The sequence below is a fragment of the Marmota monax genome, unplaced genomic scaffold (assembly GCF_021218885.2).
Source record: "Marmota monax isolate L192 unplaced genomic scaffold, Marmota_monax_Labrador192_F-V1.1 WCK01_AAM20220418_F8-fsc00106, whole genome shotgun sequence".
Classification (NCBI taxonomy): Eukaryota; Metazoa; Chordata; class Mammalia; order Rodentia; family Sciuridae; genus Marmota; species Marmota monax.
This window is the reverse complement of record NW_026695218.1, coordinates 6,097,563-6,125,466: the sequence shown is the minus strand read 5'-3', so window position 1 is coordinate 6,125,466 and position 27,904 is coordinate 6,097,563. Positions and strand designations below refer to the sequence as shown.

The 27,904-nt window shown below is 43.8% G+C and overlaps 2 protein-coding genes across 4 annotated transcripts in view; one reads left to right on the top strand and one right to left on the bottom strand.

Moving 5' to 3' along the window:
• Positions 1–27,904, bottom strand: part of Slc4a5 (solute carrier family 4 member 5) — a 126,518-nt gene that overhangs the window by 54,715 nt on the left and 43,899 nt on the right. For all 3 annotated transcript variants that reach the window (XM_046432348.2, XM_046432349.1, XM_058575095.1), the window contains 3 exons: positions 22,217–22,346; positions 1,549–1,709; positions 583–738 (listed from right to left, as the gene is read on the bottom strand). In XM_046432348.2, coding sequence (XP_046288304.1) covers positions 583–738; positions 1,549–1,709; positions 22,217–22,346 — 447 coding nt within the window. The remainder of the gene's footprint in view (positions 1–582; positions 739–1,548; positions 1,710–22,216; positions 22,347–27,904) is intronic.
• LOC124084901 (large ribosomal subunit protein mL53-like) lies at positions 12,183–12,930 on the top strand. Its single transcript, XM_046432350.2, has one exon. It carries the CDS (start codon positions 12,188–12,190, stop codon positions 12,524–12,526), a length of 339 nt encoding a protein of 112 aa, XP_046288306.1. The 5' UTR covers positions 12,183–12,187; the 3' UTR covers positions 12,527–12,930.

Below are 27,904 nucleotides of genomic sequence, written 5' to 3'. Positions count from 1 at the left end.
GCCTGAGGCTCTGCTAATCAGAATGATACCAGCTGCCAGGCATGTAAGTCCTGGAACCTTTGAGGCAAACCCAGCCACTTCTAACAAACCCCCATGTGTGACATTTCCCGCTAAGGCTCTTAGCTCCTCTTGGGAGCTCAGTGGGAAACTCTCAGGTCCTTTCCTAAACAAGCCATCCTATCAGCATTCCTCAGTACTGTGTGCATGGGAGGATCTCCTGGGCACTTTTCTAACATTCTTCTCTCTCCCAGGCCATGCTCCAGACCAACTGAATCCCACTCTCCAGGCCAGGGACCAGGCATTAGGACAAGATCCAACATCCCAAGTGATTGTAGTATGCAAAATAGGCCGAGAACCAACTCTCTTCCTGGAATTGCTCTGCTCTGGTGATAAAGTCACATTAGGGTGCAACTGGAGTCCTCAGAAGCCTACCAGAGAAGGAAGATGAGGGATCCCCAACAGCAGAATTTCTCCAGGTCATGAAGGCAGATATTCCTAGTCACCAAGATGGGCTCACCTGGGCACTGGGGCCTGATACTGTCCTCATATACCCAATGGCTAGCAGTGGAGAGCCCAACTTACTTGAGGTGGAAGAGACTGACTTTCCAATGTCCACTAAGGAGCGGTGGATGGGCTTCTTGGTTTGGTGACGATGCTTCCTCAGGAGGACATAACTGACCCTTTCCCGGAGCTCTGGTCGCAGGAGCCCATCCTCAATCTGCTTCTCAATGACATCATCTGAGTGGGAAACGAACATGCCCGGTCCATGTGGGACAGAATGGACCCAAGGTGAGGGTCTTCAATTTCTCCTGTTATTAGTGGGACTGAAAGTGAGCTAAAGGTGACAGGGGATGTGGAAATTGTCCCAGCCTTGCCACTAACTGTGGAAACCTGGGCACATCACAAACAGTCTCTTCATGTACAAGAGCATGTGCCTGTCTCTGTGTTTGTGCATGTGTATATAGAAGCATCTATCTTTCTGTCAGTGTTATGAAAATCCCATGAAATAGAACATATGGAAGTGTCCCAGGAAGCACAAAGTACTGTTATTAAATAGTTTTAGTCCTAAAATGGATTTTTTAAGAAAAGCATTTTGGGCAAAATACTTCTGGCAAAATCAAATGTGCTACAGCAAAACACATAGACATTTTAGGGAGGATAAGGCAAGCCACTTCTTCCTTCTGACACTCCTCTAAGTGGCAGCTAATTTCCTACAGATGAACAATGATCCATTTTACCCTGAAAAGAAACAGGTTGTCATGGCCATACTTGTCTGACCATGGTAGAAGTACTCTCTCTTATTGCTGCATTCCTGGACAGCATTTCAGAGGATGATCTTTTCCTCCCTGAGGGAGATATACATGGAGCTGAAACTTGGAGGAGCTGGGATGCTGACTGGGGGACATCACAGCCAAAGCTGGTCTCTGTAGAATCAGGCAGGTGTCAGGGATAAGCCAGTCACAAGACTTGAAGATGGGCACAAGGCAGGAAGAGCTGCCCTGGTTTGTAGGGACCCCAGGAGAGATGTTGTGGTGGCCCCCACCTCACCTATGATCTGTGGTAAGGAGCCGCTCTCCAGATCCAGCAGCACTGTCCCCGTCTGCAGGCAGGTACGGAGCTCGAAGAGGCTGTGCAGGGACAGCGTGGACACATGGGGCTTGCTCCAGCGTTCGCCTCCTTCCTCTACCTTTTCTTCAAACTTTATCCACCTGGAAGGGGTAAGGATGGGGCTCAGCATGGCCAGTCCCCCAGGAAGAGGCCCCACCTGGGTATCCCCAGGAGTATGTAGGTCTCTGGGCCCATGTTGTTGGGAGCACTGGCTGTAGACTCATGAATGGAGGCTCTCTTGGGGATCCCTTCACTGTCCCCACACCTCCTGATGCTGTCATGCTAAGGACAAGGTTGCATCCAGAGAATGACCTTGAATAAGCTTGAGGAATCTTTTGGGGGTAATGAAAGTGTTTTAAAAATTGAAATATGGTGATGACTGCACAACTCGACATTAACTAAAACTTATTTACCTATACACTTAAAATTTGATACATTTAGGTTATTTTATAACAATATTGTTAATTTTGTTTGTTTTTTAAGTCTCAACTGGAACCTGTTTTACCCTAGGCAGGTCAGTGTGGCGTTCTGGGAGAAGGAAATTGTTCCTTGACAAAAGTATTTCCTTCTGGGTTCTGCTGCAGGGTCTGAGGTTTCCAAAATTTTTCATTCTGGGTTTTGGCTCTGAAAGTTCAGATTAAAGTCCAAATGTCACTTAGAGAAGGAAATAACTAACCAGGAATGCGTGCTTCCATGAAGACTGGAAATCACAAGTTTCATGGAGATGGTGGAGTGGGAAGACCCTGGAGAGCAGGTAGAGGCAGCACCTCCTGTCTTTCCCCATCAGAGGGCAGCTCTGGACAGCCTAGAGAACTGCCAAGGGATCTAGGTGTCCAGGCTACAGACTCCAATTAGCAGAAGATTCTATCTGCCCCAACTGAAATCTCAAAGGAGTATTTTTGGACCTTAACTATCTAGTTCTGAAGTTACTCAGAAAAAGTAAATGCCTGGGGAGGGTTGGGGAAAGTTTTAAAAAGACAAGAAATGGGGATGGGACATACCTTAGCAGATACAAAAACTTGCTGGTGAAAAGCATAAGTAACTAAACAATGTGATCCTAGGTCAAATATAGAAAAAGGGATGAAAGGAACAGTCTAGAAACAGAACTTGGGTTTAGATGAAGGAGTTGTTTTAAAGTTGACCAGCCTAAAAATAAAAAAATAATAAATCTCTCCTTTTCACTGAACAAAATCAAATTCTTCATTAATATTAAAATATAGAAATAAATGTATAATCAAAAACGTAGATGTACAAGAAGAGAGGGTTAGGAGAGCATTATATTCTTGGTAGATATTGTGGAAAAGACATTCTAAACAAGATATAAAACCAAAAAGGAAAAATATTGACAGATTTGATTACATAAAAATAAAATAAATACAACCAAACTTCAATATAAAAAATAAGCTAGTTTGAAGAAAAAAAAATGCCCTGGGGAAAACATTTGTGTCAAACAGAACATCAAAAGACAATACCTAGAGGCTGGGGTTGTGGCTCAGTGGTAGAGTGCTCACCTAGCATGCATGAGACACTAGGTTTGATCCTCAACACCACATAAAAATAAAATAAAGATATAGTGTCCACCTAAAACTAAAAAATAAATATTAAAAAAGACAATATCTAGTAGAGCATGGTGGCACATGCCTGTAATCCCAGCAGCTCGGGAGGCTGAGACAGGAGGGTTGTGAGTCCAAAGCCAAGCCTCCGCAACTGTGAGGCACTAAGCAACGCTGTCTCTCATAAAAATACAAAATAGGCCTGGGATGTGGCTCAGTGGTTGAGCACCCCTGAGTTCAATCCCCAGTATCAAAAAAAAAAAAGACAATATCTATAATAGAGATCCTCCAAATTAATAAGAAAAACACAAATTATCCAATAAAAAGAAGGTGACCAAGAAACAAATGAAAAGATGTTCAACTTCACTAGTAATCAAGAGCTTCTAAATTATTACAAATGAACTAACATTCTTTCATTTCTCATAAGAATTAAAACAGAGAGAGATTTTTTTTTAATATTTATTTTTCGGTTCTTGGCGGACACAACATCTTTGTTTGTATGTGGTCCTGAGGGTTGAACCCAGGCTGCACGCATGCCAGGTGAATGCGCTACTGCTTGAGCCACATCCCCAGCCCCGGACAACTTCTTATGTTGGTGAACATATGAGGACAGGGCCACTCATGGGCTGCAGGTGTAATGGCACAGCCTTTTTATTTTATTTTATTTTGTTGTGCTGGGGATCGTGATCAGCACTTCACACTAACCGGGGAACATCCCCAGCCCCTGGCATGGTCTTCTTGATGTGGGAAGCTTCTTTCCACTTTGTGTGCATGCCTTTTGACCCATCGGTTCTGTTTCCAGGAGATTATCACAGGACTTCAATTGCACATCTATATCCAGTAATATGCATACAAAGTGTTCACTGTAACTTTATCTGTTAGGAAGAAAATACTGGAAAAAACCTCTCTGCCCACCAGAACTTCAACTATTTGCATTGTGGTAGGCATATACCAAACATTAGCTCTACACACACACACACACCAGTTTTTCAGCAGAAGCATGGTTCCATCAATTCCACACATCCATACTGCAGAATGCCCTCCAGAGGTAAATAAAAATCATGAGAGTGAATTATACATACTGATAGATGGGACATATCCACCCCATTTTATGAAAAAGAAAAACACACACACACACGTCTGAAAATGCCTAGCAAAAGTTTTTGAAGGACCTATTACCCATAGTTACTTTTGAGCAAGGGAGTAGGCCTTTGAGGGGGCAGGATTTAAGTTAATTTGATCCTATTTGGCAATTAGTGTAGTAAGAGCCCAGTCTGTGGAGCAGCACTACCAGGTTTTGAATCCCAGCTCCATCAATTCCTAGAGTGGACCTTGGGTGAATTCCTTAATCTCTTATCACCTTTGTTTTCTTCAGGAATAATCGTGTACAGCAATCAGTGAAGTGCCAGCACATAAAATACACTCTGATAGTATTAGTTAATAAGTTAAAAATACAGAATTCAACTCTTGTGATTTCAAAAACAATAAAAAAGAAGAAAGTAAAATCATTCAAAGTGTTTCCAACCAGATGACATCATGGATGATATTTCTGACCACCATTCTAGATCTTTACATTAACTAACTTTACATTAATGGCATCACAAGGGCCATAGGGCATAGAAGTTAGTGAGCATTCTTTCATGTCCATAAATATACACATCATTTTAGAGTCTTTTAAAATGTTCATGAGCCCATACATTTCATTAAAGTCTCTCAGATTCTATAATTTTCATTCTTTTTTTCTTTTGTTTGTTACTTGAAAAACTACACATTTGTATTCTTTCATTTACAGTTGAACAACTTTTCCTTAGATTTCCTCTTCACATAATTGTATAAGTCCTATGCATTATCAGTATTTAATTCTTAATTGAATACAAATTATTTGAGACAAGTGAACCAGGAAGCTGGCAAGCCTTGGGAGAATTAGACACAAGATGGTAAGATTTGATAGGAGAGGGCTGAAATGTGAACACCTAAAACAGGACTGGAGACAGAGTTCCTTGGAGACTTCCAATTTGCAGCTGAGTTTTTTCAATGGAAAATCCATTTTGGGGAATATCATTTAAATTATGTTAGATCCAAGTTTGTATAGCATCAAAAAGTTTTATTTTGTATTAAGAGTTTTCAAGGAAGAGATCAGTAGACAAATCCAAATGTTTCAGTTGAGGGGATGCTCAACCTTTCTCCTATTCAGATTGGCCCCAAATTTGCTCAAAAATACATGAACATTTGATAATACTCCTAGGCCTTAGGTATGTAATAAATTTTGTATGTTCTTTCTGCTGTTAAAAAATATACAAGATAGCCAGTGTGGTGGGGCACGGCTGTAACCCCAGCAACTTGGGAGGCTGAGGCACAGAAGGATTGTGAGTTCAAAGCCAGCCTCAGCAGATTAGCAAGGCACTTAGCAAATCAGTGAGACTCTGCTTCTAAATAAAATATAAAAAAAGGCTGGAGATTCGGCTCAGTGGTTAAGAGTCCCTAGGTTTGATCCCTGGTACAAAAAAAAAAAAAAAATACACAAGATAAATTATACTGTCAGCTTGTTGCCAAAGATGCTTCTGATACTACTCTACATCCTTACTCCATCTACCAACTCCAGGGTGTTATGTGGCTCAGTCGGGCAACTTGGATTTGTTGCTGTCTACACTATCTCACAAATTTCCTATGCTGGACATCCTCAGCATCTCTCCCCTAACATCCATGCTTCGACTTTCTGCCTGTGCAAACTCAACTTCATCTGTAAGGAGTGGGTAAGAGCACACCATCTCTTTGAGGCCTCTTCTATTAACTCCAGATAGCAAAGATGAGGTACCTTCTCTGCTTCCCAGAACTTCAACTATTTGTATTGTTACCATACATTAACTCCATGCACACAGAGACAAGGGCACCAACCCACCTGAGCACAATCTGCTGAAAAACAAAGTTACCTGTCTCCATGGTCAAGGTATTGCCAGAATCCTACTACCAGAATCCTAAAAACTGGATTTTTAAAAATTCCAGGATACTAGAGAACTTCACCAGGACAACATCTCAGACCCTAAAATAACAATTAATTGTAGTCAATACTGCTTTCAGTTTTGGTATTTAACAAATACTAAATAGATATGAAGCCTCTTGAGGACAGGGACCACTGTTTTCCTCTCTGGTGTCCCCCAATTATTTCTCCTTAAATGCTTCCCCATACTGCCTAAGGGTTGTGAGACCTCTGTGATCACTTTGGGTAAAGTTTGGCCGTGACAAAATGACTGAGAAAAACAAAACCGCTTGAAACTCAGGCTGTTTAGTACACTTTAAAATACTCAGAATGGTTGGGTTAGGGATGTGCTCAGTGGTGGAACGCTTGCCTAATATGCATGAGGCCCTTGGTTGGATCCCCAGCATTGCAAAAAAAGTCCTAAAATACTCAAATGGCATAAGCAAGAATCATCATAGCCTAGCAACATCAAGCACGTATGCACAAAGATGAGTGGGACATGAGCAGCCTTCTGGTGGACGTGTATACCTCCATCTATGAAATGGTCTTGTAGAAAAGCCAGGATGGCTGGGCATGTTGTGTGGTGGTGCATGCCTATAATCTTAGCAACCAGGGAGCCTGAGGCAGGAGGATTGCAAGTTTGAGGCCAGTTTGGGTAACTTAATGAGAACCTTATCAACTTAGTTAGACCCTGTCTCAAAATAAAAAGGGGTAGGGATATAGCTCAGTGGTAACGTGCTCATCCCCATTTCTTTATTCAATTTAGTACTGGTTCAATCCCCAGTACTAAAAGAAAAATCAAGTCAGACTGGAGTCAGACAAGCTTGGACCCAACCATGAATTTATAGGAAACACAAGGGGCAGAGGAGCATGTTAAACAACCTCACAGGTATGCAATGAACAAAATGTGGAAAACCAGACTGGACAAATGATGCAGTTCCTTTAATAACAAGTGCAAGTGGGGAAAAAAGGAAGGGGAAACTGTGGACTGAAAGTGGTTTAAGAGATATATTCCCCCAATGCAGTGGGTAGACTGATTGCATTTATGAAAAAATATGAAATGATCTGGGAAATATGGATATTGCCTGGATAATTTGGTGAAATTAAGAATTCCTATCATTTCTTTTTATATATGACAGTGTTATTATAAAAAGAAATAGGAGGCTGGGATTGTGGCTCAGTGGTAGAGCGCTCGCCTAGCACGGGCGGGACCTGGGTTCGATCCTCAGCACCACATAAAAATAAAGGCATTGTGTTGTATCCATCTACACCTAAAAAAATAAATATTAAAAAAATTAAAAAATGAAAAGAAATAGGCCTTATCTTTTAGAGACACACACTGAAGTATCTACAGATAGATTGATATGGTGTCTGAAAACTAGTTGGGGAAGAGAATAGAGGGATAAGATTGACCCTGAGTCAGCTGGTAACTGTTGAAGCTGGGTGATGAACTTTCTACTGCATTTTGCTTTTGTAGAAATTTGAATTTTCCATAATAAAATGTTCAAACCATTCTAAACTGAATAAAGAAATGGTCTCTTTAAAAAGTCTCTGGTCAAAAACAGGCTTAGAAACTCATGGAAGGCTGATAAAATGGTTAATGTAATCCCAAACAACTCATTGCAAAGTGACCTTTATACCATAGTTGGCTTCAATATGTGGGGAATTAGAGTTAGAAAAGCAGGTCAAGTGGAAAGAAAAGTCTCTGGGTTGGAAAAAGACATTTAGGGACTTCGCTCAGGTCTGGGCAGCCGGGTAGACTCCACCTGTACATTTGCCAGGGGCAGCACCAGGTGCCCCTTTCTCGTCTTGGATGGAGCTGAACAGAACCTTGAAAAGTCACATGTCACAGAAGGCTGTTATCTGTCACACAGAGGGGGTCCAGAACTGAGGCCTTTTCTATACCTAGTAACTTGGTCATAGAGACAATTAGAGGTCACTGCTGTTCTGTTAATAAAAAGAGCAGAAGAAAACATCATGGGGTGAGCCACCCAGGACAGCCAGAGCTTCCAACACTCAAAACACGGACTGTGAGAACAGGAGGCTATCTGCTTCAAGGAAGATATGGAAAGGGCTAAACACCAGGAGACCTGAATTCTAGTCCCCCCCACCCACCACCTCAGGTGGAGACCTGCCTGGCTACAGTAAGTATCAGCGGTTCTCAACCTTGGTTATATTAGGATCATCTGACAGCTTTTTACAGATTTCCAAATCCAGACTGAAACTCAGTATAATTACACTAGAATCTCAGGGAGCAGAGAATCAGACATCAGTAGTTCTTTGAGAAGGAAATAAAACGATCTGGCATTAGGTGGATTTGAGTAAATCTGCAGATAATAGATACATATTGTGATCAGAGATAAGGTACTTTCTTTCTATACCTATTTTTATATCATTATTATTAAATTGTGTCCTGGTTAGTTTGTCAAAATAAACAAAAATGCAACATTTAATGTTAAGGCCGTGTTGTCTCAAACATTTGTTTGAAGAATTATATTTGTGTGACTTTGTTTCTTTCATGAAGTTAAGTTTATTCACCCCAAATTTGCAAAGTGCACACCCACACTGTGGCCATTACCAATGTGGCCTTAGACTTGATTCTGTACAGACCATTCTGTAGCTCTCCCACTCCATCCCATCACTCATCACCATCACCCAAAAGCCTGATTCCCATGTGTGGTTACAAAGCATCAAGACATGTTTTTGCTTTCTGCCTAAGGCCTGTTGTAAAAACGTTGTGACTTTAACAGATCCATTTTTATAAGTAATATGAATGTGAGTTTTTCTCCATTATCCAGCAAAGCTATTTTACTTCACAGGTAAGTCATATCAGGACTCTGAATTACTCAGCAGAAAATGAAAACTCATGTTAATTCACTTATGATCCAATTAAATTTTTTTTCTAGGGATGTCTGAGGAAACATCAGGTACTCTCTAGTGTCTGTCTTTGAAATAGTTACCAAGAAATGATCTATGGAAGAAATTTTTATTTTCAAAAGGGGAACACCTAAACAAATTCTGGCCCATTTTTACAATTTACTTGGTAAATCCATACTGGATAAAAGCACATACATGAAAATATGCATGTGAGATAATGTAACAAGTTGTTTCTACAAGTGTTAAGTGTTAAGCTACAAATATGGTGTATATATTCACGAGCCAAACTTAGTAGTGAATCTGAAAATTATAACATATAAAAGACCAGGTATCCATAGAGCTGACGTCAACACACATAAGAAATTTAGAAAGTACCAAGAAGGGGCAAGACCTCACAGGCCTATTGAGGTATTCACCCTAGTCTAGACTCAGAAATTTGTCTTTTTAGCCAGGTGCAGTGGCACACGCCTTAATCCCAGAGCTTGGAAGGCTGAGACAGGAGAATCATGAGTTCAAAGCCAGCCTCAGCAACAGTGAGGCGCTAAGCAACTCAGTGAGACCCTGTCTCTAAATAAAATACAAAATAGGGCTGGGGATGTGGCTCAGTGATTGAGGACTCCTGAGTTCAATCCCTGGTACCCCCACTTCCCTGCCAAAAAAAAGAAAGAAAGAAATTTGTCTTTTTAGTGTCCCAGAGATGATGAGGTCCAGACAGGATGACTAATGATAACCAAATTCACGAGAGCTGCTAGATAAACCTAAAGGCCAACTTATTTTATTTAAAATGAGATTTATAACAATTTTAGAGGCCAGCTACTCCTCTAGCCCTTGCATTCTCTTCTTATAGGCTGATGCACAGGGAAAGCTAAATTATCATCAGTAAGTCCCTTAGTATCAGAATGAGGCACATTAACTAAGTGAGTCAAATGTGTAAGACTTAGAATAAGATGTCTGGAAGCCTCCATCTCTGAAGATGAGATATGTCTGAGACCTGGACCAGAAAGATGGGGCCTTCTATCTTTGACTGTTCTGGAAAGAACCCACTCTCTCCCATGGCTGAACAACTCCCTGTGATTGAAATCCTCTCCTTTTGCTGCCCAAGAGCTTTGGCTAAGGGCCTTGGTGAAGCAGGGAGTTCAGGACTTCCTGGAGAACCACCCCATCCCAGAGAGGGAGTAACTGCCGCCATGCATCTGGCAAGGTGGGGCAGAGGTATACATTCCAGGAACTGTGGTGAGTGGAGAGGGTTGGCCTCTGCTCCAAAGCCCACCATCAGGTGAAAAGTCCATGATGCCTTCATTCAGAAGGGAGGGGATCTCACAGCTAAATGAGTGCCATCAGACAAAGCTACTGGCAAATCCTGAACTGGCTCCTTCAGGGAAAGTCTTCTGGAACCAAACCTCTCTAAGGGCCCCTTGTCTGTGTCTAGGAGGTAGCTGTAGTTACCCCATGGGAACAGTGTTCACAGGCTCATCAGTCTCCCTCAGTGTCTGCTGGAACCTTCTCTTCACTGCTGTCAGGAGAGGACTGCTCTTCCACTAGGTCTTCTCTCTTCCACCTCTGCTATTTAGGTCCTAGTCCAAGGCTACTTCTTTCATGATGAGGCCTCTCCAGGGGCCCAGGTTTCAGAGCTTGCTTCTTCCTTTGTCTGCCATTGCTCTATGTGTCATTTATCACATAGCATTACTAATAATGAAAATGACAGAGGGTGGGCTCTCTATCTTAGACTAATGGCTAAAACTTACTGAGCACTTTCTAGGTTCTAGGTGTATGCTAAGTGCTTTACATGTATTATTTCATGAAATCCTCAAATCTCTCCCACGTTCTCATTGTACAGATGAGGAGACTGAGACTCTTAGAGATGAGAAGCCTGCCTAAGGTTATGAAATTTATAAGAGACAGGGTTTGAGGGCAAGGCCTTTGAGCCTGTGTTCTCAAAGGCCTTTGAGCCAGTATTGACTCAAGTTTTACTGCGTCTGAGTACACACCTGCCTTTTAAAATATCTCAGGGGTTGGAAATCATGCCTACTTGGCTACAAGCACCCACAGCCTGTTTTTGTATGTCTAGATGGCTAGGGAACTCTTTGACATACTTACTGGTTGTTAAAAAGAGGAAAATGGAAGGGAGAAGAGGTACAGGAGGAGATCATTTGTGAGCAAAAAAAAAAAAAAAAAAAAAAATCTACCTGGCCCTCAATAGAAAAAATATCTGTACTAAATCATTAGTACTTTTTAAACAGAGTCCCTTTAAAAGGTATACTCACACATTGATGGTGGGACTGCAAATTGGTACAACCACTCTGGAAAGTATAGAGATTGCTCAGAAAACTTGGAATGGAACCACCATTTGACTCAGTTTATACCCAAAAGACTTAAAATCAGCATACTACAGTGACACAGCACATCAATATTTATAGCAGCTCAAGTCACAACAGCTAAACTATGGAACTAACCTAGGTGCCCTTCAACAGAAGAATGAATAAAGCAAATGTGATATATATACACAATGGACTATTACTCAGCCATAATGAATCATGAAATTATGACATTTGCCAATAAATGGATGGAACTGGAGACTATCATGCCAAGTGAAATAAGCCAATCCCCAAAAAACAAAGACCAAATGTTCTCTCTGATATATGGATGCTAACACACAATAAGAGGGAGGGGAGGGAAGATAGAAGTTCATTGGATTAGACAAAGGGGAATGAAGGGAAGGAAGAGGGAATGGAAACAGGAAAGACAGTAGAATGAATCAGAAACAACTTTCCTATGTTCATATATAATACACAACCAGTGTAACTCTACATTGTGTACAACCACAAAAATGGGAAGTTATACTCCATGTATATGTCAAAATATACTCTACTGCCATATATATATATATATATATATATATATATATATATATATATATATATAACAAATAAAAAAAGAAAACAATTAAAAGCCCCAATGTCCCTGATTTTCTGATAAGTTATTTTCTGCAACTGAATTTCCTCATGCTGAGAGTGGAAACTGAGCAACTGGCCCCAACGCCTGGGAAGGTGCCAGCAAGGTTTGAAAAACTGAAATTATGCCATCCCTCTGGCTAGCATAGCCTGGATAAATCTATACATACATATTTCCTGACTTTTAATCCTATAAATTGCCTTCTGGGGCGAAGGTCACCATGGCGGCGGCCTTGGCTCGGCTCCGGCTGCGATCCGTCAAGCAGGTTCGGGTTCAGTTTTGCCCCTTCGAGAAAAACGTGGAGTCGACGAGAACCTTTCTCCAAGCAGTGAGCAGCGAGAAGGTCCGCGCCACCAATCTCAACTGCATGGTTATTGCAGACATGAGGCATGACGGCTCCGAGCCCTGCGTGGACGTGCTGTTCGGAGACGGGCATCGCCTGATAATGCGTGGCGCTCAACTCACCGCTCAGGAAATGTTCATCGCTTTCGCTTCCCACGTTCGGGCCAGGAACCCAGCGAGGAGCCGGGACACACCTGGCGCTGGTACTGAACGGTGACATAGCGAAAGAAACCAACAAGCAGATTTTGACTTGGGACAAGGACACTTAAGTGCGACTTCATCATTCAAGTCACTATCTGGAGGGCCACGGAGCAGGGTGGGATGGGAGAGCTTTGCCACTACAATGGTTGGGGGGGGGGCAAGAGAAGATAGGGGTGAGAAGAGGTTTAAATGAACTTGAATTTTTTTCTTTCTTACCCTCACTCACAGCTTAACCCTTTTTAATATGGCTTCTTACATCACTCAAAATACCGTTTGTTCTTGTTTACCAAACGTGCTATTTCCTCAATCCTCAGCTCTCTATCTCATTAGCTTTTGTCACTCTTAATTCACCTTCTCGTGGTACCCCTGCCCCTCTTGGATTTTTCTTGCTTCTTAAACATAAAGGCATACTGCCCTCATCTTTTTTTTCTTCTTTGTGTTCTTCCTAGGGCAACCCATCCCCTGTCATAACTTGAACTATCCTCTCTGGAGTAAAACCCTACGTTTCTGTTTCATTCAAATCCCAATTACTGCACTTTATTCAGGTTACTTACTACCAGCTTCTTCCAATTGCCATCAACATTCTTTGTCTAAAACAGTATTAATTCCAGGAGGTGGAACAGACCTGTAACCCCAGTGATTCTGGAGGCTGAGGCAGGAGGATCACAAGTTCTAGGCCAGCCTCAGCAATTTAGTGAGACCCTTCTCAAAATAAATAAATAAATAAATAAAAATACGAAGGACTAGGATGCAGCTTAGTGGTAGAGTGCCCCTGGGTTCAATCTCTAGTACCAGAAATAAATAATTAAAAAGTTCTTGATGGTTGGGGTTGTAGCTCAGTGGTAGAGGGCTAGCCTAGCTTGTGTGAGGCACTGGGTTCAATCCTCAGTACCACATACAAATAAAAGTCATTGTGTCCATATACAACTAAAAAATATTTTTTAAAAAAGCTCTTGAGGGGCTGGGGTTGTGGCTCAGTGGTAGAACACTCACCTAGCATATGTGAAATAAATAAAACAAAGGTATTGTGTCCAGCTACAACTAAAAAATATTAAAGAAAAAAGGTCTTGTATCACTATTGCGTTCTCCTGCCTGGTCTATATTAATCACTTTTGTGGCTAATTTGATTCTCCCAAAGCACATGACTGCTTAGTGCTCACCACTACCTTCAGTAAAGAGTACCTGAAGTAGTTTTTCATACTGGATTAACCCCCATTAGTGTGCATAATGAAATCAATTTAGGGAATTACATCAGTCTTTTTTTTTTAAAGTGGAATAAAATTTTTAAATGTAAAAAAAAAAAATCCTATAAATTGTAACATTTCCACAGGATGGTGAAGGCAGATTAACTGCCTTCCCAGTTTGAACCAAACTGTGATTAAATTCATTTTCTCCTTCTTATGTAATTTTTTATTCTGATGTGGACAAATCAGTTCATGGGAAGGAACCCTAGTAGGGCCTCTGGCCAGGGATGCCAGGAACACTTTGAGAAAAAATTCCTACCTTACTGATTTTAATTCTTCTATGGGACCTAATACAACATTCCCTCATTTGTTTTCAGAATGAAAGAAGAGCAGTATAGATAAGACAAACTTTCCAAAGTTCTATCAGACCCACAGGTAGAGCTTCTACCTTTCCACTGCTCTGGGATTAATAGAGTACTGCCAAGACATCAGATCTCCATAGACAAATACAGGGTGTGATTCCTCCAAGAGCTGGATGAATTTGCAAAATTCCACCACCTGAACTCTCAAGAGCAACTTGAAGCATCCTGAAAGTCCTGGTTGGCATTCGATGCATTCACTGTGGTGAAAAAATTGGTCATATTAAGTGCATATCTTTACTACTAAGTTTTAAAGGTCTATTTGAGGTATATTCTCTGCCTATCATCCATGGAGATGTTTTTCCCAGGATATAGATAGTCCTTCCCATAACCTCCCATAATTTTAATCTGGGCCACAGTGATGGGACAGTCAAAGTTGGGCAGATCAATCTCTGAAGAATTTGGAATTGGGAATAAGGAACAGGCATCCACTGTAGGAGGATCCCTTGAGTAGATGTAAACATGGAGGCTGAGGCTGGCCAAAGACAGAAGAAACCAGCAGCAGAGGATAAACAAAAAGTCCTGAGAGAAGTAGAGAAAGAGGGCAGGCACTGGAGAGATCACTGCCCCTGAGTGCCATGAGGTTACAGCATAAGTTAGCTGTGTGGGAGTCAGTTACTCGCAGCCTAAAATGTCCTAACAATGACAGTGACATTGCTCTCCTCCTTGAGCATCACTCACGGTTTCTATGAGATCACTTGAGTTTAGCTACAGGAACTAAGACATGGGCATCAAGACAGGAACATTTGACTTGAGTATAAAATACTGTTGCTGAAGGATTTTCAGGGGGACTGTTTCTCTGGCCTCTGCTATGTGACAATTCTAAATCTGATAAGGTGGGAGACACAGGCACCCAAATCAGTGTGTAGGCGTTGTTTTGATCCTAAGTTGTACGAACCAACAGCACAAAGATATTTTTGAGACAGCAAGAGAAATTTGGTTCTAGTCTAGATATCCACACACATTAAGGAATTATTCTCAATTTTGTTAGGAGAGATAATGGCATTGTGGTTATATTTATATCAGAAGTCTGATTTTTGTAGAGATATATACTGAAATGTTCACAATGCCTGGGATTATCTTTAAAATGCTCGAGCAAAATAAAGCAACAAAACTAAATTCCTAAGAGCAAACAAAAAAGGTAGTGGAGATGAATAAATATTAATCACTAATAAAGCTGAGTGATAAATACATGAGGATTTATTATATTATTCTCTCTACTTTTTGTGTTTGAGATGTTCCATAAAAAGAGATATGTAGATATGGCTTTGGATGGATGGATGGATGGATGGATGGATGGATAGATAGATAGATGGATAGATAGATAAAAAATAGGCAGGAAAATTAAATGGAGGTTTTGGCATGCAAGTGGTCTGATGGTAGGGTTCCTCCCCTCATGACAACTGCCACTGAAGGAACTGTCCAAGTATGCCTCTGGTTGTGTCATCCTCCTGCTAGCCACCCTCCAGGGTTTCTGAAGAGCTGCCAGTCACACTTTATCTAGGATGAAGATGTGAATGGTCTAGTCTCTCCTCACTTAATTAGACTTCCTATAACACTTACTTGCCAACTAATTCAATCTTACCATACTGAGCAACCATGTGTGGCCTGTGTCACTGCTTGGCTGTCACCTTAGGCATGGACTGATGCTTCCCCAGCCTGTCTGCAGGACTTTGGATTCCTCTTGTGTGGCCCTGTCTTAAGCTCTGCTAACTGTATGTGATCACTAAGTCCCTGGGGGAACAAGAGTGCCTTGATAACCCCTATTCTGTGTGCACACAGCTAGCAGGTGAGGGCCCTGGCTGGAACCCAGGGCCTCTCAGGCCACAGGCATTCTTTTACCTGGGATTTGATCCAAGTTCAGATTTTTTTTTTCTTCTTCCCTTCATCCTCTTTTCTTTCTCACCAGGGATTGAACCCAGGGGCACTTAACCACTGAGCCACATCCTAACCCTTTTTTATTTTTTATTTTGAGACAGGGCCTCACTAAATTGCTGAGACTGGCTTTTAACTTTCAATCCTCCTGCCTCAGCCTCCTGAGCCGCTGGGATTAACAGGCATGCACCACTGTGCTCGGCTCAGATTTATTTTTTAAAATCCCTGCTAGCCTAGCATAAGCCTCAGGTGTTAGTGTTTAGTGAAGAAAGAGGGAAGGAACCAAGTTAGATATTGGATATAAAAGCAGCTTGGTTATGGCAAATAGCATGGTAATTCAGACCAGTAGGTCAGCCGAAGATGGAAATCAAGTAGCCTTCAAAAGGCTTTCATCTGACTGCAAATCTTCATGCATAACTCCGTTACAATGAAACCGGACAGCCATGGCCATGGGGCTGGACCTGCTTCCCTGGCTCAGGTATACCAGCAATCCATCTGCTCTTCTACTTCCCTCTCCTCAAAGCAAAGTGTCTAGCCCACAGTTCTCTCAACTCACTGCAAGGAGCCCCTCCACCTGCTCCCAGGACCTGACTCCATCCAGTAGCCCTTTTAAACAACTCTCTTCTGGTCTCTTCCCATCAGCATTAAGTATGTTCAAATCTAACATCCCCTAAAAAACAAACAAACAAACAAACCTCTCTTGAGCTCATGCTTATGTCTCCAGAGACTTCTTTTGTTCCTGCCCTTCACAGACAGACATCTTGGCAGAACTGTCTAGCTGAACCACCTTCTCCTTCTGTCTCTCTTCTCAACCCACTGCTGTCTGGCTTTTGCCACCTGAGACTGCTCTCCATGCTCTACCCTCTGTATACTCTACAGTTCCTCCCCTCCTTGTGGGCCCCTCTTTCCATTTTGAATATCTCACTGCCCTTGGTTTTCAAGAGAAAGCCCCTACTCTTTCCCCTTCTAGCTCTCAGTTTTCTCCCTCTCAGGCTTCATTCTCTTTCTCTACCCATCCTGAAAGTCTGGGGCTCTGTCCTGGGCTCTCTTGTCACTTCACAGACCCTGGGGGTAGCCCTAGACTTTTCTATGATTTGATTTCCATCTAGATCTGATGCTTCCCAGTTCTCTGCCTCTGTACTGAACTCCAGACCTCGATGTCCATATGATGACCTGCTAGACAACTCCATTTAGAGTTTCCTCAAATATAACTTATACAAGATAGAACTCATCATCAACCAGGCCCCCAAACAAACAAAACTGCCCAACACGTTAAAACCTTACTACTCTTTATGTTTCCTAAACTACTACCAGGAGGTATCCATTTGCTCAGACTGAAAATCTGGGCATTTCCCTTGACTATCCTTCTCCCTCATATGCCACATGTCACCAAGTCCTTCCAACACTATGTTTCAAGTTCTATCTCAAGTACATCCCTTCTCTCTATCCCCATTGCCAACATGGGGTCCAGGGTTTCATTATCTCTTCCCTGGATCAGCCTCCTAGCCAAGTCTTGCTTCCTTTTACCATTCTCCACACTAAAGTCAGATAATCTCTCTCACATACATACGCAATTCTGCCCCTTTCCTAACTAAAACCCATCAGTGGCCCTCTAAGTCTCTCAGCTTCAAGTTCAAACTCCACAGCATAGTGTGCATAGGACTTGCATGATCAGTCTCTGCCCCTTGTTTTCTAGTCCAGCCACAGGGAACTTCTGTCTATTCCTCTATGTGTCTGCTTATCCTGCCTAGGAGCCTCTTCCCCTTTTGCTGACCTCTCTTACCTAACTCTGATCCATCCTTAAGTTCTCAGTGGGAACACCTCTTCCTCCCAGAAGCCTTCCTCAGCCCTTCCTGCTTGAGTTAGATGTACCTATGCTGTGCATTCACAGCACACACACCCCCCCCACTTACCAGAACCTACTTATTTCCCTGGGTATCCAAAAGAGTCCAAAAGAGCAAGGCTGGCATTGCCCTGGCCATTTTTCTTTCTCTAGCATCTGGCCCAGGGCTTGCAGATAGTAAGCACTTAGTAAACATTACCCAAATGAATGAACAAAGTTTGTTGACTTCTGCACTGGGAGCTCTCAGCTGTCTGCTCTGCTTTAATGTAGGGCCCTATAAGGTTGATTATGGAGCAGGTGGTGGGGTGAGACACTGGAAGGCAGGAGATGCATTCTGCCTCACACTGAGAGGGAAAAATGATCCTAAGAGGGCATTACACAAGATCTTGAATGGGAACAGATTCAGAGTTGAGACAGGAAGTACAGGCTTTCTCCTCTATCCTGTATGGAGTGAAAAAGCATCTCTGCCTAAGTGTGGAGAACCATACAGGGCTTTTGAAAATGTACTGCTCTGGTTTGGCCCAACTAAGCTGACCCACTTCTCATGCACTTCTTTCTGCTCTTTTGTTGTCATTGTAGAATGTTCTCAGTACTTATGTATCTCATAAGAGCCTTCTGGCAAGTTCACACTCTTGGTCTGCTCAGAGCTAAGGCCAGAACAGCTTGGATTTGGAATTTGCTTTCAGAGCTCTTAGAAGGCGTTAAGCTCTGGTTATTTCTGAGTAACCCCAAAGGGCCCTCCATACTTGGGTGGGTTCCAACCCCTCCCCATCCCTCCCCTTACAATCAGGCAGAGGTAGGCTTGATAGAGGAAGGAATTCTGGGCAAATTGTTTACTCAGGGTGAGGACTTCACCCCCACCCCACCTGATCCAGCCCTCCCTTTAGGCAAGGTCATTATCAGCAAAAGGCAAGCTGCATTTCTCTCATGGGAATGTTAAAGAGAGAGTTAATAAAAATCTATCTTATTAACAGCCTGACCTACCAGCATTGATCACATTAGAAATGACGCGGCACACACAGTCCCCATTATGTGCACGGGGCAAGGCTCAGCCGAGCTCAAAAAGCCACTTAAACCCATGCAGGAGTGACTCCTTCAAGGGCCTGAAACATCCCCCAAACTAATAACCCCGACAAAGCACCGCCAGGGAAAATTCCTTGCGGATTTGAGATTTTCACTCTTTTAATCTCCTAACTCAATAAAGCAAACACTCCCTGCAACAAATTAAATACTTTTATTAAAGGGTTCCCTCCCCCACTCTCTTTGATGTGGATATTGTAGGACCCTGAGAGTCTTCGTGGGGGGATGTCTCCCACTCTCCATCATTGTCCTCTGTTACTTCAAGGAGGCCCAGAATTGACTAGAATTTTCTAATTCTTGGATTCTGCAAACTTCTGAGAACTCTGGCTTCCCAGAGGTGGGTCCCAGAGTCTGCTAGCTCAGGGAAATGCTTCCCATTCTTTTGATAGTGTGATAGGCTCCAAATAGGTCTGACTCAAGCCCCTCTTCTCTCACAGTTTTCCGGGAGGAGGACCCAGACAAGTGGTCCAGGCCACAGCGGGCCTTTTAGCCAATGGTCAAATCCTTCTGACTTCACTGGGGGTTTGCTGGTCATACCTTGAAAAGTTAGCTGGAGAGATGATTACAGGAGGATGGGGCAGAAGTAGAGAAAGGGAGTCAGGTCTGGAGGCCCTCAGGTGTTCTCCTCCACTGCCTCCAAGTTGGCCCTCAGCCAGTCCCCTCTGGGATCTGCCTGGAATTGTTTTCAGCCATTTGTACTTCTGGTCACCACTCTCTTTTCAGCATGGGTTTGAGCCAGCTATATTGAGGCCCTTCCAGGGTCTCCTCAGATGCTGTCCTCAGAAAGTTTGCCTTGCAGAAAAACCTACCACCTTGCAGATGGTACCTGCCAGAACACTTTACAGTTTAAGAGGAGCCTCTTAGAACATTTTCTTCTACAGTTTATATCAGTTTCAATGCTTGGTCTGTGGTGCTGGGGGCACTATGCATCCAAACAGGAAGAATAGAAACAGGCAACAATAGGGTCTCTGAGGGCCCTGAAGCCTTCTCAGCAAGGGCTCATGGGTATGTGATAGTCCCACATAGTGGGTGTGATCCTTTCGGGCAATTATTCCGGGGGTGGGGGATGTTCTGAGTGCAGAGCTTGCCCAGGGTGGGGAGAAGGCACCGTCTATTTTCTAGACCTCTGAAAGACACTTTTCTCACTCTGCACACACTTTGAGCAGAAGAGACACATGCACAGGGCTTCAGGCTTTGGCCCCAGGCCCTCACAGCCACAATAATCTAGGTTGGGCACTGGTCATTTGAAATATCCTGCCCCCTCTTGTCAACTCTGGATAGATGGAGTTCTAGGGTTGCTGGGCTCAGCAGCTGTTCCCATTTATCTCTAACTCTAATATTAAATTGCCTTTAGACCTGCCTTTAGTCCTCCTCTGAAGTCAAAATAGAATCCCTAGAAGTTGGAGAGGGGCAGGGAAGTGGCTGAGAAAATAAGGAAAACCCAACAAAGTGTCTAAGCCCTCAAGCCGGGGAGTCAGACAGGCCTGGGCTAGAATCCAGACTCAGCCACCTGTGTGCTCTGACCCTTGGCAAGCTGCTTGTCCTTCTTCACCCCCGGATCCTATCAATAAAACAGGAAATAGTTTCCATTTCATCAGGGTCACTGGTGTAGCTTGAATGAGATGAGACTGTGAATCACTCAGCAGGTAGAGTTCAATGAATAGGCTCCTGGTACTGCACACAGGGCTGGGCCCAGCTGTGGAGCAGGGATTCATTCCTCCCGAGGCCTGTGGGGACTTGCTAGTCCAGTGTGGCCTTTTCCCAGTTGCCCCAGGGAATCCCAAGGATGTTGAAATCTGCTGCTTCTCACTGCACAGCAACTGCCCAGGCCACTGAGGAAGGTGGGTGAGGGAGGAGCCCAGGCTACAGTTGGAGAGAGCTGTCAGGCCCTGGGTATCACGGTGGCCGCCACACAAAGAGGCCCTGGGTATCATGGTGGCCGCCACACAAAGCCAGTCCTGGGCACAGCTGGGAGCTAGTTCATGCATTCTCAACAGGGCACTATTGCCTTCCAGGAGGGAAAAACCGATTTTTAAGAGAATGAAAAAAAAAATGGTAGCTGACACTAACCATTAGTGATTTGCAGTACTCCAGAGCTCAAATATGACCAACATTATTCCTTAATATTTAATGTCTCTCATTAGAATAAACTAAAATTTAATTCATAAAGTTAATTAAAATTATTTTCCATCCTGGGGGAGGAGGGGCATATTCAGACACACACACACACACACACACACACACACGATTGAAAAACATCAGGACAGACTATCTTTCAGACCCTCTTCACATTCCTCCCATTGTCCCTCCTGCTGCTCTTATCATTTCCTTCCTTTTTCTTGGGCTTTTTGGAGTATGTGACACTGTTGACCAGACCAGTTCAATTCAGGGGCCACTCAGTGGCAGGCACCAGAGACATGGGCAGCACTAACCACTCCTTACTCTGACCCTCCCTCAGCTCCTGTGACTCCACCAAGCACTTCCCCTCCAGCCTTCCAGGTCTCCTATTCTCTCTCCTTCCCCTGTATCTAAAGCTCTTTCTGCACCCCCTCTTTCCTCATGGCTTCACCTCTGAAGCTCATTCTACTTGTTCAGCCAAAAATGCTATACCACATCTTTTTTTTATTTTCCCCAGCAGCCCACTAGACCTTTCCATCTGGATTTTCCCTGCCACTCACAGCGATCCCATCATCCCAATAAATGAACTCTTCACAGTACCTGTGAGGTTTTGGGTACCCTGGTGCCCCTACTCCAGTATGGGTCCCATTCCCACAAGAACCTCTAGAGGCTCTGGCCTATAGAAACAGTTTATTGCTGGGGGAAAGAAAGGTCAGAATTTTTGCAGCCAGTACCCACCACACCCCCAGCTCCTACTTTACAAAATGAATTTTACAATCATTCTGTGCATAGCACACATTCTCCTTCCTCCAGGAAGCCCCCGCCCCACCCCCACCACAGTTGCTTGGTAGTTTCCCTTCTGCAGCATATACTTTCAGCCATTTGATATTACCATTAAAGAATATATGTTCTTTTATTATTCTTTCAAGGTCTCATGGGTGACTGTGCTATCTTCCCGCTTTTTATTTCTTTAAGGATAAAAACAAGTTTCTGTTTGCTCTTTAATATCCAATACAATTGTGGACCCAAAGGATGAAAGGCAAGAGAGTATGTGTGGTCCAGAAAGTTCCCTGGCAGACTCAAGTTGCAAGGTGTTACTCCCACTGGGAGGGTCAGCCCAACTGGGTCCCTGGGGAATACTGCAGTGGGAAGCCACCCTCTATTTCCCTCCTGGGGCTCCACCTCACCTGGCTGACTCCTTCCACTCCATCTGGTCCCCGTCATGTTGCAGAGTGTCCATCTCTGTGAAGAGAGTGGGGTTGGGAGCCTCATCTTCCTCCCCCAGGATGTCCTGGAGCTGCTCAGCAGCTGGAGACCCTGAAAAGGAAGGGTGGGAGGCTGTGCTGAGTGCCCTATGGAAGGCAGGAGGGCTACAAGACCAACAGAAATGGGGCAAGAGGGCTGGGTTGAGGCTCAGCGGTAGACACTTGCCTAGCATGTGTGAGGCACTGGGTTCAATCCTCAGCACCACATAAAAACGAACAAATAAAATAAAGATACTGTATTCATCTACAACTAAAAAAAATGATAAAAAAAAGAAATGGGGCAGGAGTCAAAGGAAAAGGAAAAGTATGTCCTGATTTAGTAAAACTAAGTCTAGCTTCTGGATGAAGCTGAATTCACATTACTTTGGTTGGATGTGGGTAAGATAAGGATTTGGTCTGTATTTAGACTCAAGAGTCTGGTGGTTGAACAGTGGAGAAGGATGGAAAATAGCCAAAGTCAGGACAGCAGCAAGAACCAAGAACAGAATAGAAAAGTGAAATATGCTGTAACCCAACTTGATCCTAACAAACCCAGGAGGGTCCTTTTTTTCCAAAACTGACTGGTTTGACTAACTCTTTCAGGAGCTGACTACCTCCTGGAAGGTGATCATTAAGAGGTAGTTAGCTATGCAAAAGAACATGTTTGCACCAATGTGCCACGTGGGCCACTTTCTTCATTGGCAAGGTGGGCGTGTTCTTGAGTGCCCAGCCTGATCCCCAATGGATCACTGGAAATTGCCATCTGAGTGTCTCCTCAAATCTCAGTGACCTATACTGAACATGCACCCTTCCCAAACATTCCTTCCTTCCTTCCTTCCTTCCTTCCTTCCTTCCTTCCTTCCTTCCAATATTTAGGAAGCCTATTATGTGCTAGGCATTGTTCTAGATATTGGACTATATTGCTGTGAAAAGACCCAAGTGTCCTTGCTGTCTTATGCTTCTGTTCTAGTGGCAGAAACAGATAATAAATAAGTAAACAAACCCATAAATGACCTTTTCAGATAATAATACGTGTTCTGAAAAACAAAACATGACCAGGGAAGCTACAGGAGATAGAAAGATCATGAAAGGCATTCGAATTGTGATTTAAAAGATGAAAGTGAGCCACTTCCACACATCTGGAAGAAGAGCATTCTGGATGTTCCAGACACCCTGAGATAGGAATGTGCCAGTCTGTGTGGCTGGAACATGGTGAGCAAGTGGGAGAGAAGAATAGCATGATGTGGAAGTGGTGAGCAATGCCTTGGCTAAAGGCATCTCTGTCCCCTCCAATGCACAGGCTAGATACCCTAGGGTTCTCATCACCTCACCTGTCTTTCCCTTATCTCCACTTCCACATTAGAATTTTCAAGATACATCCACTCCTCCTCAACCCCATTGACCTGTCCTGATCCAATCTCCCATCAACTGCCTCCCAACCTCATCACCCTCTCCTTCCTTCCAGTCTCTCATACCCTCAGTCTGTCATTCCATTCTGCCCTCACTCATTTCTCAGCAGGCCCCCCATGGTCAGTAATTTCAACTCTTCTTTCATCATGTCTTTCACTTGATTCCTTCTTGACTTGCTGATAAAACCAGCCAGTCAAGGCCCAAACAAGAATTCACTGACCTGTTCTTCTCTGCAAAGGTGTCTGAGGTTTCCAGGGGGAGGCAAAGTGCACAATGGACTTCTAATCTATGCAGACCTGGGCACGAATCTCAGAGTTGTCACTTATTCATGGGTAAATTCAGCCTAAGTGAACAGGGTTGTGGGGAGGAGGAAATCATTTAAGGAGAATAAAATACCTGACACAGGGCTTAAGATGAAAAAGATGAAAGTGAGCCACTTTCACAGGTGCTTACCTCCCCTCACTGCCAATCCCAGACCTCAGGTACATGAGCCCTGCTATAGAAACCACTCAACAGTGCAAATGGAGAGGTCTACCCTCAGCAGGTCTCAAGTGCAGCCACCTCCCACTCATCCCCATCAGTTCCCCTCCCTGTACCCTTCTTACCCTCGATGCCATTCCTAACCTTTGCTCCTCTCTTTAAGCTTCTTGATTCATCTTCTACCCCACTTCACCAAGAAAATAAAGGCTATCAGGCATGAAATCCATCAAGAGTCTTCTCTTTAGTCCTTCTGTGTCCTCACTCCTACTGCCATCCATCTTTGAACAAAAGGAATCCTTCCTCTTGACTAATATGGCTCTTTCTGCCTTCCATCATCTCCTGCTCCTATCACTGCAGTAGCCACCCTCTGTCCCACTGCCTCTGGTTGCAAGGTATCACCATGGCCCAAGTAGCAACAGAGTTTGTTTTTAACACATTTCAAACATGTTCATGTAGTGGATTCCTGGGAGTCACAGTGCTCTTTAGGTAGTACCTTAGAATATCATGCATGAGTTCAAAATAATTTTACTAGCAGAAAACACTATGTAGATCAAAGTAACTCATTTATTTATGTTGATTTTATTTCTAAAAGTTTCTATTATTGTTTTTAATTTATTTCCTTTTCACTGGCTTATTGATTGCTGACAGTCACAAGATTTAAGGAAATTTTATAGAAGAAAACCAACAATTGAGAAAACTCTATTTTTTCTTCAAATTGGGAGAAGACTATGACTGTTTGCTTCTAGGGACCACACACCAATTCTCCATGGGATCAGAGTTTAATAATTACTCTTTTTTTGGCAATGCTGGGGTTGGAATCCAGAGCCTCACACTAACACTCTATCACTGAGCCACATCCCCAGCCCTCAATAATTACTCTTAAAATGTAGATTTCATTATGTTACCATCCAGGGGAAAAATTTTCACCAGCTCTCCACTGCCTAAAGCCTAAGTTTCGTGATAAGACTCAAAACATTTCTTGTGATCTGGCCCTGACCTGTCTGTCTTTCTAGGTTCTGGTGTGTCCCTTACCAAGCCATTCTGGATCCCAGCAACCCTGGATACCAGCTGTCCTGACCCCAGCTCTTGCTGATCCCAGCCACACCAGAGCACACATGGTTCTCTGAAGAGGAGGGCAAGCCACCCCTTGAGACTCTGTGCCTAGTACTCCATAACTCTGGAGTCCCCTTCCCCCTTCAAAGCCATGAAGAAAGAAAATAAATGGAATGACCATGGAGAGATGAGGTGGGCCAGAGGGCAGGAGGCCTGAGCCAACCCTGAATGGGGCATTACCTGCTCCCTGGAATAGCCGAGTGCTGGAGTCTCCGGCTGTCGGTGCTGCCTCTGACCCCAGCCTGTTTTTCCTGCTGTCACTCTGGCCACTGCCTCCACAAGTCCTGTTCTTCACACAACAAACTCACTTTTGTTTCCAGTTAAGCAGCTGGAGAGATGTAGTGGGAGGTGGAGAAGGAAGAGGAGGAGGAGGAGGAGGAGGAGGAGGAGGAGGAGGAGGAGGAGAAGAAGACAGCAAAGGAGGAGAAAGAATGTGTGAAAGAAGACTAGGGTGATGGAGAGAGAGGGCTATATGTAGAGAGAACAGAGATGTGGTAAGTGTGAAAGAGATTATAAGAAATTATGTGAGAGAGAAACACTACATTGAAAGTGAATTAAAGATACAGTATGTGAGAGAGAGAAGAGAAGGAGAGAGAGGGAGATCTCAGGTGCACTGGAAAAAAGGGCTGAGTGGCTGCAGTGGAAACTAGCAAGAAGCTGTTCCCTACAGTAGCACGGTTGGCGGCGGCTAAGGACCTGCGAGAGGACTGGCAGAGCTGCCCCTCCCTCTCCCAGTGTGCCCTTCCTCCTTTCCTGGAAGCTCCAGGACAGCCCAGGCCCCTCTCCTCAGACTCCTTTATAAAGGCCCTGGTAGGATTTGCCTTGAGACTCCCGGGGCCTCCTTAAGAGCCCCTGCCTAGGGTAAATTGTCTGGAGAGTGGCGTGGCAAGGCCTTGGGGTGGAGGTAGGGTGCTGGAAGAAGGTGTTTGCTGTGGGGGCTCAACCTTTCATAGCAAGCAATGTTTCTTCAATAGCATTTCATATAACTGCTTTCTCTCCTTTCCCAACTTTAAATGCAAACTCTGGGTCTTCTTCCTGTTTGACCATGTGAGATAAAATTCCAAAAGTTCTTATTATGTGGGTGTTTTCTGAGAGCCCATGGTTAGTGGGAACGGGTCACTTCAGGGTGTGTGGTAAACCTCACTGGGGAATTATTTTGCTCCTCTGAGAAACTCCTAATCTCCTGGGTTTAGTTCAGCAAGTGCTTACTGAGTACTTAGAATAAGCCAAGGTTGATTAGAGGTCACTGAGTGGTGGCAGCTCCAAGAAGCTACAAACATTGAATTTCACTAAGTCTTAGAGCTGAGAGGGAGCTGAAGGATGGCTGTGTCCAAACACTTCATTTCACAGATTAGAAAACTGACACTCACTTTACACCACAGAAGGCCCCCCAGGCTTCAGTGCAGGGTCTGGGAGAGAGGGAGCCCACACTTTCTGACATCTTCCACTCCACATTGTCCCATTGACTGGTACTATTGACTACATGTTCATACCTAAGTCTTGAAAATCTGACATGCCCATTATAAAGGTGAAAAAACAGAGGCAGAGAGTGAGGGCCATGTGTTGAATGCTGGGCTCCAAGCAAAGCCTCCATCACATAGACCTCTGTAGCAAGCCTCCCAGAGTTTCTGCCCTCATGGGAAGTGAGTGGCTGGGCTCCCCTGAGGGTCCTGGGCCCCACAGCTTGCACTGCACTGTGGCTGAGGTTGGCCCAGTCCCTCCTAAGTGCTGCAGAGCAGCCACTGCAGGTCACACCAAATCAGGTGGCTTCAAAACATGAAAAAGAGATTACCAAGGATGCCAGAATGATCCTCTCTTTTAACATCAGCCAAGACCTGGGTTCAACACTTTACACTAATTACTAGTGGTAGGATCTTGGTAAGGCACTCAACTCTCTGAGCCTTAGTTTTCCCACTCATAAAATGGGAATAATTATGCCTACTATCCTGGATTGTTGGAGAGTAAAGGAGATTATATATATAATGTAGCTAGCATAGTGCTTGGAATACAACACTCAATACATGATGTTGCTATTATTGCTGTATCTAGGAGGTGTGACCCTTCCTCCCTTATTACCAGTCACCAGCCTGTCCTCTCTGAGCATTCCAAGGGCTCAGTCTTTTCCAGTTTCTAAACACCCCTGTCCTTCCCCTGCCTTGATGCCCCTCCTTCCTGCCCACAGAAAGTTTAGCTCACCACAAGCTGGCCTACCTCATCAGGGTTTCTCTAATGTACTGCAGGTCCTACATGCATACAGTAACTTACAAGTTCATCTGCATAATGAGAAATGCCACCTAGCCAACTGTAAGAGTCACATAGCATGGGCACAAATGGAGGAATGAATTCAACAAGCAGTTACTGGGAGAAACACAAGCTCAGTGGAGATGAGTTTCAGGAAGCAGGGTGGAGACTTCAACTCCTAGTAAAGACTCAGGAGGTATTTTTGACCTCCAGGAAGTCAGCATCAGGATTTCAGAGATTCCATCTCTCTTAGGCTCCACATTAAATGACACTCAGCTCTGGAGGTCAGAGTTTGTCTTGTTCACATCACGCTGCTGGCCCCTGACATGGGGCTCACACAGCAAGGGCACTCAATAAATATTTGCTGGGTGAGTGAATTTGACTGAT

Bases quoted from the DNA above. Each gene is read 5' to 3' on its own strand.
- LOC124084901 (XM_046432350.2), top strand. From the start codon at position 12,188: ATGGCGGCGGCCTTGGCTCGGCTCCGGCTGCGATCCGTCAAGCAGGTT.